Source organism: Antechinus flavipes, chromosome 2 (genome assembly GCF_016432865.1).
Source record: "Antechinus flavipes isolate AdamAnt ecotype Samford, QLD, Australia chromosome 2, AdamAnt_v2, whole genome shotgun sequence".
Lineage (NCBI taxonomy): Eukaryota > Metazoa > Chordata > Mammalia > Dasyuromorphia > Dasyuridae > Antechinus > Antechinus flavipes.
Genome location: NC_067399.1, coordinates 115,071,960 through 115,081,424, shown reverse-complemented (window position 1 = coordinate 115,081,424; position 9,465 = coordinate 115,071,960). Strand labels below are relative to the sequence as shown.

Below are 9,465 nucleotides of genomic sequence, written 5' to 3'. Positions count from 1 at the left end.
CCTCCCCTCAGGGTTTCCTATCCAGCTGGACCCTTCCCTTTTCTTCCTTCCTCCCGGCCCCTTTCTCTCTTCCCCTTCCCCGCCCCTCGCTTCTCGCCCCACCCCTCTCCCGCAATTCAGCCCCTCCTTTGACACCTCCCCCTCCCCTTTAGGTCGCTGACTCGCCCAGCTGCCACGTTTCACTGATGACATCACCGAGGCCGCTCAGTTTTAGCCAATCCGCTAGGGGGAGTCAGAGCGGAGCCTTCTCCCGAGAGACGGTCGGGAGGGGAGAGGAAAGGGGGGGAGAAGTGGAGTAAAGTGGGGTGGTCAACAGCTCCCTCAATGCGCATGCGCCCAGGGCGCCGGGCTCGTCGGGAAAGCGAGTCCCAGCCCCTTTGCCAAACCATCTGGCTGCGGGGCCTCCAGGCACGCGCCTGGACTATCTTGCCCGGCATGCAGTGCGGTGCGGCCGCCCTCTGGGCTGTGTAAAGGCCCTTCGGTCTGAGGCTTCCCTATTTCCTGGTTCGGCGGCGGCCATTTTGGGTGGAAGCGAGAGCCGAGCGGCGGTAGCGGCGGCGGCGACGGCAGTAGCAGCTGATTGTGTTCACTGGGTGCGGAGGGGGGAAGACGTTTGCGCTCCCGGAACGGATTTTCTCATTCCTTTTCGTCGGTTCCGGGCGCGGAGAATCAAGGCGGCAGCGGCGGTAGTAGCAGTAGTACCAAGGGCGGAGGTGGCGGCGGCGGCGGCGGCAGCAGCTGCAGTGACATGTCCAGCATGAATCCCGAATAGTGAGTAAGGGGCTGGGAGCGGGACCGAGAACGAGGCCGGGCCTGAACGGTGAGGGGCGGGCACCGGGCAGGAAGAGGAAGAGGAGGACCGCGGAGCCCAGGCCAGGAGATACTGAGCCGGGCCGGGCCGGGCTGGGCCGGGCCGAGCCGAGTCGAGCCGGGCCGAGCTGAGCTGTAGGCGGCCGGCGCTCAGCCCAGCGAGGCCGCCACTCTGAGCCGGGCCGAGCCGGGCCAGGCAGGCTCCATTGTCTGACGGCAGAGGGGGGTGCGGCTGAGAGGGAGCCGCAGGACCCAGGTGGGGGGGGCGGGGTCCGGTGAAATGGAGGCTCCCTGAAGCAGGCCCGGGAAGCGGGGGAGGGGGGTTGAGAGAGACTGCCTCGGAGGGCCAGACTAGGAGTTCCCTTCTCAGGGCACTGTCACTTCCGTGGGCCGGGATGATGTGCTGTCAGAGCCGGCCTTTGGCCCTACTCGTGCTGGAGGGGCAGGGTGACTGGGAGAGGGGAACGGCTCTCCTCCCAAGCTTGTTTTGCCCCCCTTCCTCGGGGCCCCGCCGGGCTGCAGGTGAGCACGGACGCTCCTCGGGGAGAGGGGCGAAGAAGGGCCGGGGTGCCGAGTGACTTCTGAAATGAACTTCCTTCCCCGAGTTTTCTTTCTTGGAGTAGAGCCGGCAAAGCCAGTCCTCTTGTTCTAAGTACCGGGTCGTTTGGGCTAGAATGACTGCCTCGCCCTCCAAAACACTGTTTTCTGTCGGTCAGAATCGAATGCACCAACCCAGCATTACCAAATTAAAACGAACCTAGTCTAGTAACCTGTCACAGTGTGTGATGGAGAGCTGATGTCCAAGCTTGGAAAACTTGGGTTCAATGCCCATCTCTGACCAAAAAAACTGACCCTTGTGTCCCTAGGCAAATCACTTAACCCCTGCCGGGGCTTGTAGGCCACACTCTGAGACACTTCAGTTGCTGAAGAGAGGGTAGAGCGAGTTTCTTCACCTAAGCGTTTCGAATACCACTGAAATTGCAGGTCTTGTCCCTATTCTTATCCTTAAAGTCATAGTAGACAGAGAAACTGGGGGGATCTTTCGTAGATGTGCAAGTTTTGGATTACCTTAACTGAATGCTTGCAGATAAGGAATGAGGTTTCATGACGTGTCATAAAAAGTTAATGCATTTCTTTTTCTTGCTTAATCGGAAAGCAGCGACAACAGATGTTGCATACCTGGCACCTTTCCTAGTAACTTGAATTCACTTTTCTTTCTGGCTTTCCTATTCCCCCTCCCCCCATTTTCTTCCTTGAGTACATGTAAAATTACTCAAATAGTAATGAGGTGATTGAAGTGGATACTTTTTAAATAAACAGGTATGTTAAAAGGAAAGATTAACTGTTGACAGGTTTTTCTAAAGCCTGACTAAAGAATGTTTTTCTAAAATTTGAATTTAGTTGCTGTTAAATGTCCCTGAACCCCTACCCCCTTCCCCTCTGGTCCACCCATCAGTTTAGCTGACAGTCATGTGTGTGTCACATGGCTCTTGCAAAATGCATTCTGACTGCAGGTTTTGTAACACTGTGGTTTGGTACTGAAATGTTTCCTTTTGTTTGTACTAAATTGCAGAGAAGGCATTATATTTGATTAGAATTCTGCATATTTGAAGATGTAGCTAATGTTACTATGATTTATTTGCAGTCTTGCAGTTTCAACTTTCCTTACAAAGTTATAGGAAAAGGGGCCCAAGAAAACAAAGTTGCAGAGTTGACTGGTGTCCCTAACTACTCCTCAGCAGTTTCTTGGCAACAGTCAAAAACACTGATTTGCTGTTACTTTAGAAGTTGGTGGTCCTGCTGCTGAGGCAACTTCTTACACAGACTCAGTTTGGTTAAAGATAGTATAGGAAACTACCATGTCATCATAATCATATGTTAGATCAGGGCAAGTCACATTTTTAAAATTTATTTTCTCATTGTAAAAAAGGGGTAATAATATCTGCTTAACCCACTCCACAGGTTTGGTTTGAGTACTTTGAAAACTGTAGGATTATTGTTATTTATTATGATTATTTTGAAATCAAGGTTTCTATAGTTTGCTTAGGAAAACTTCCATAGATAATTCTGCCATGGAGAGTTGCCATTCCAAATTTGATCATTGTTCATAAGGTATTTGAGTTGTGAACAAAAATAAAAATACGGCATAGAGTCAGCCTTTAGGAATTTTGCAGTTTTAATTGGAAACTAGAGATGTACTTACTATCTTACATTGTAATTTATAACAGCTTATATGAGTGCTGCATAGGAAGGAAGAGATCATCATAGTGTCTGGAGAAGACTAAGAGGAGCCACTTGAACTGGTCCTTTTTGAAGGAATGGTAGGACTCAGATAAGCAGAAAAGAAAGGAAAGGACATATGCAAGGCAAGGGGAACATTGTTGGGCAGACTGGAAAGGAGGAGGGCCAGTGTTTCTAAAGTGAGTTTCAGATTTTTGTGACTAAAATTAGTAAATGTGGTATGAAATGTGTCTACATGCACATTGGCTTTTTATTGAAGTTAAAGAAACAAGTCCTATAAGGATAGCTTTGTTGTGTGATAACTGTTTTTTAATAGTTCCACCCTAGTACAGAAGTTAGACCTCTGCTTGCTTTTAGATTGTCTGATAGTGGGTCTAGTTGAAGTAGAAGGGAATTTGAAAAGAGGAAGTTTTTGTAAATCTTTGAGCAGATGGGGAAAATTACATGACATAGCATTTATTGGAAAAGAACAGTAATTTGTCAGCCACCCGATTTGAAAAGTCAGTCTTAGCAAAGCACCTTGCTTGAATTTTGAGGTTTCTTTTTCTAATTTAAACTCATACTATATTTGAGGATAAATATTATTTATAACAAATGTTCTGCAAATTTGTATCCAAATATTTTTATTTATATACTTAAAAATATTTGCTTCAAATTGATAAATTGTCATTCACATTACTAATTTAGGGAATTACTAATATAGAGAAACCTTTGAAAGAATCAAAAATGTCCCTTTTTTAAAAGCCAACTCCTGGTGAAAGATAAAATAGAACTGACCACTGGGCTTATACAGATCTGTGTATGCCACTAACTCTGGCTTAGGTCAAGTACATAACCTTTCTGGATTTCTGATAGCTCATCTTTATAAGAGAGGGAAGGCTGGTGGATTAGATTGTTTCAGGTTCTTGCAGCTCTCCTTATAAAGCTAATTTTTTGCATAGGAAAGTTGTGCTTTGGATTCTAGGTAGATTGGATGTCTATCCAGCCAACTTTTCATACTTTGTCATTGATAAAAGGGGTGTTCTGTGGTGTGACAATCTCAAAAATTAGGGATGTACTTCATATTTCTTAATAATACTATAATAACTTAAAAGCAAGTTATTTTGATAAATTCATTATAATCCAAAATGAGTTATTCTTTTTGAAGATTTTTTCTTCGATTTTCAATGCTGCTACTGAATTTAATTTAAAAAAAAATAGGGTAGGTAGGAGATGAGGCCTATGATTAGAATGGACTGTTATGTACAATTTTGAGGGGTGGGGTGTTTTTTGCAGGGGGGGGGGGAGTTGGCTTTCATATTAGTTAATATGAAAGAGATTGCCTATAGCAACTTTGTCATTATCTTTTTTACTTTGTAAATTGTAAAACTTGACATTAGTAATAGTAAAATTTAAAACTAGACTCAGACACACTCTTGCTTGGTTGCTGTGGGAAAGTTACTTATAATTGTGTTTACCTCAGTTTCCTCATCTGTAAAATGAGAACATAATAAACCAATCTCTTAGAGTAGTTGTGAGAATCAAATGAGATAATATTTATAAAGTGCTTAGCATAGTGCCTGGAACATAATAGGTATTATATAAATGTTAGCTCTTATCGTTGCTAATAACAATAATAGATAACTTTTAAGGTTGTTTTTACTCTTTTCTCCTTAGTAACCTGGCTATTTTGAGATGAATGTTTGTTAGAATTTGAAATACAGTGTACTACAAACTAGGACTAGGTACTGAGTTAACTAAATTTCAAAATATAGGGAAATAAGGAATAGAAGGGATTAAAGCAGTATTTTTCTGGCATACTTATGGGGTGGGGATTCTGGTTATATTAAGTATTTAATGATGTCAAACCAGAAAGCTTTACAAAGTAGCTATGATAGTATTGTTGAAAATCAAAACATTAGATGTCTACTTTCTTAAAGATATTTAAAACATTATCTTAGGAATTCACTCTTTTTTGTTGTTTTTTTAATAGTGAGAATTGTAGTTGATTATAGTGTTTTTCACAGATTTCATAAAATTTAAGTCATCAATTTGAGTCTTTTTTTTTTTAATAGCAATATTTGTTGACCTTTTAAAATGCCATGTCTCCAAAGTCTTAGTATTTTGAAGTCTTAAAACTAACTTTTGGACTTTGCTTTCTCAGCCATAGCAGATTTTGAAGGGCATTTGACCTTTTTAATAATCGCCAGATTTCATAGTAAATCTCTGCCATTTAATTTGTTTATGAAAATTAAAAAAACTCCAAATATTAACCATTTCTTCCAAAAACCTGATAGTGAAAGAAGACATTGTGTGTCTGTAGACTGAAGGAGCAAAAACAACCTATGACTTCTTAATGACTGTAGGTTCACTAGTTATAATTCTGAGCAATGAAGTTTCTTTAATAGAAGATTAGAGAAACATACTTTTTACATATATGGTCTACCTTACTCTTAAGATTTAAATACTGTTTTCAGCTGATTGCTGGAATTTAAGAGAGAATTTTGTATTTAAAACAAAACATCTATTTGTATTTAAAACAGCATCTCTGATGAACTCATTTTCTCCCTTTTTTTATTAGTTCATTTTAAAGACAAGTTGAATATTGGAATGTTTGAGCTGGAAAGGACCTTAACACGAGACCTGTTTGGTTTTATTGTTGTACTTTTAAAATTGTTTAACTTATTATCTAGTTGTACAGAAAAAGTTGTTGAAATCTTTTTGACCATTTCATTATCAGGATATTTTGTGAACAAGAGATCTTTGGAATTCATGTATTTAAATTTAGTTACTATTTTAAAATTTTACCAGACTTCTCAAGTGGACACAAAGCAATCCTGAATAGTTAAAGCTTTTGAAGACTTTTTTTTTTTTTGAGACATTTTGTTCCTTTATTCTGAAAGAAACTACACTAAATATATATTTTAATTTGTCATTTTGCTTATATCATCTCAAAAATCTTTTAATTAATTTTGTTTTACAACTTTTTTCTAATATTTAACTTATCTTGGCTTATATTTTTTTCTGATATGTCTATCAATATATATTTTTAAATTGCCTTTATTCTTTTATTTTCAGTGGTAGAAATTAAATAACTTCTGAGGACAAATATTAGGGTTTTTTTCCTTGCCTTTGTTATTATTGACTTGTCTTGCCCTCCAAGTTTTAATACCTTGAAAAAATATACTTCAATAATTAAATGTTTTTAAAGTGTTAGGACACAGATTTTTTTCCTGAACTTTTAAATGCCATTGTAAAGCTGGAATAAAAGCCAGAATGGGTGTGTATGAGTATGAGTTAATAATCGCTACCCCACCATTTTAGTGGTTTGGCTTATCAACTTTTCACAATTTGGCTAAACAGTACTTGTAATTTTAATAAAAGATACAGGAGAAATGCCCATTTTTTTGTTGTGCTGGGGAGAAGAAGGGGGAGGAGGTTTAAGAGGTGTGGTAAGACTTTTTTCATTGCTTTCCTGTAGAAGGTGGGGTCAAGATTTCTCCTTTGATATCTGGAGTAGAGCCTGGCCATGTTGGGAGGAGGAACAATGACTTTCAGTCTTTGATTTCTGAAATATTGGTAGAAGATGATGTATCCAAAAATTATTGGGGGGGGGGCAGAGTGAGTGTGTTGATTACAATATTTTAAGTATTTGAATAGGTAGGCTGTGGAAAATGTGGGAATTTCAAAGTTTTTTTTTTTTAAATTTAGATTTTTTTGTTTGTTTGTTTGTTTGTTTTAAATAATTTGGAGCTAATGAAAAGCCAAGATCATGATTATAACCTTGTTAGTACCACTTAGTTTTGTTTTGTTCCACAACCATTCAACCTTGCAACAAAAGGGAACCATCGCAACTCAAAAGTCATTTTAGTTTAGTGCTCTTTACTTTTTTAGATAAGGAGGCTGCTTACCTAAGTTGGACTTTTTTTTTAATAGTTTTATTTCATTGATTATATTCTACAGAACACCTTGCAAATTTATACTTACCTATATTCAGACTTTATTACAAATGTATCATAGCACTAAATAGTTTCTAGAAGACTTTAAATTTAATTTTATAAATTTTAGTGTTGCTGGACTTACTTGATTGCATACTATGAATTTTGAGTCTGGAAATCATTTAACCTCTGAGCCTCAGTTTCCACATCTGCAAAATGAGGATAGTAGCACTTCTCTTACTCAGTCTTTTTGAATATCAGATGGAAGTGCTTTATAAACTGTTAAGTAGACAATAAATATTAGTTGACACAACAGGTTTCTGAAATTCTGGATGCCTCTCCTTAGGGGCTAAAGAATGTGGTATTCCCCTCAAGTTTCATTGACTCACTAATACTTAAGGGAACTTTGCTACCTCAGGGAATAAAGAAAATGTGTTATTAATTTCAATAAATTGCATGACATTTCTTTGCATTATTATCAACTTTGCTCTTGGTAAACCTATGTACATAATTAAAACTGGGTGTATTGATAGGGAAAAAAAATATACACAAGGGGGCAGCTAGATGGCGCAGAGGATAGAGTAGCAGCCCTGAAGTCTGGAGGACCTGAATTCAAATATGACCTCAGGCACTTAACATTCCCTACCTTTGTGATTCTGGGCAAATCACTTAACCCCAATTGCCCTCAGCAAAAAACTCAAAACACACACACACACACACACACAGTAGTGTGTGTTTAATATCCATGTGTCCTTAATCAGTCTCAACTATCCAGCCCATCATTTCCTCATCTATAAAATGAGAAGATGAGTACAATCTGTGCTAAGTTTTTGCTTATTTTACATATATTATCTCATTTTTCTCTTCACAAAAACCCTGGGAGGTAGGTGCTATTATTGTCTTACAGTAATAGTTAAAGAAAACAAAGCAGATGGATTTAAGTGACTTAGCCAAGGCCATACAGCTCTTAAAGGTCTTGAGGTTTTTGTTTTTTTTTTTACCTCAAGTCTTCTGTCCAAAGAAACAACTGTGCTACTTAATAGCCTTGTGACTTTGGTTTGTTAGAGCTCTATACCTCAGTTTCCTTATTTGTAAAGTGAGAGGATTGGAATAGATGATTCCTAAAGGTCTCTGTGTCATAATGCCTTATATATAGTGATTTTATTAGGACTTGTCAGTAATATGGAAGTTGAGCATCAAATTGAGAGGTAATCAGAGAAGCAAGCGGAGTCAAATTTTTTGGGAGAGGGAAGTACTCTCGGTTTTGTTTTTTTAAAACTAGAAAATATTTCCTGGCATTTTCTAGACTGAAGGAGAGAAAAATGAAAGAGTTGGCAAGGTTAATGGAATATTATCCCAGAGAGCATGGAATCAACAATACTGTAAGACAAAATTGCTGCTCTACATTTAGGGTTGCATTGCAATTTTTTTTGTCAGCACTGTGGCTTCAAAATCTTGCCTCTGGCACTTAATAGATGTTACACAGGCAACTCTCTAAGAAAGCCTCATCTCTAAAATGAGTTCTTACCTCACTGCATTGTTGAGATAATACAAAAAGTAAAGTGCTTTGTTGTACCTTGAGGCTTTCACTATCTCAGATCTTATTTGCATTTAAATAGATAAAATTTGGGGGTGAAAGACATTTTAAAACACAGTTCGAATTTATAGCTATATTAATAAAGAAGGTGAGTCCAAAATATCACAATCTAAGGAATTTTGATTTTTACCTCTTCAACAAAGTATTAGTCTAAAAAGTGAATGAAAAAGGTTGTCTTGCTGCTGTATCTGAATAAAATATTTATAACTTTGTGGTTGTAATTTTTTTTTTAGTAAATTACATGCTTAATTACTTTAAAAATTATGAACTAAGAATAATTTATTACCAAGCTGTACATCATTTGAGATTTCTTTTATATTTGTTATATATATATATATACTCATCTCTACTACATACACATATAACCATGTTGGAAGCTTTCCACTTAGTTTCTTATAAACAATTCTTTATATTAACATAGTCTTTATATGTCATTTTAATAGCTATATACTATTTCATCGTACTAACATAGCATAATTTCTTCCCCTCTAGTATTGGGCATTTGGATTAGTTCCAGATTTTCTTTCATTGTAAACAAATGATGTTATAAATATCTTTGCTCAGATTTATTTTTTTCCTCCCTTTTGGGATATAATATCCAAAATACAATTATTGGACCGGTGTGCATGAAGTTTTATAGTTTGGTGACCATATTACCTGATTCCTTTCCAGAAAGATTGAACCAATTTTCTGCTACCAACAAGTGTAGTTTTTTTCTCCATATACTCATCCTTTCTTGTTTTTCGCTGAGCAAAAGCGTCCCAAGATTTTCCTTGCCTTTTGGCAAATCCTGTTTGTCTGTATTGATATCAAGTTGTGAGCAGCCAAAGGCCCACTTTCTAAATATGGAATATATATATTCACCAAACTCTTTATCATATGGGTATATTAAGTATTATT

At 38.3% G+C, this 9,465-nt stretch overlaps 1 protein-coding gene across 1 annotated transcript in view; it reads left to right on the top strand.

Moving 5' to 3' along the window:
- Window positions 1-318: 318 nt before the first annotated feature.
- Window positions 319-9,465, top strand: part of RAB1A (RAB1A, member RAS oncogene family) — a 47,903-nt gene continuing 38,756 nt past the window's right edge. The window contains exon 1 of the mRNA XM_051975395.1: window positions 319-771. Within this exon, the coding sequence (XP_051831355.1) occupies window positions 749-771 (23 nt within the window). The 5' untranslated portion in view covers window positions 319-748. The remainder of the gene's footprint in view (window positions 772-9,465) is intronic.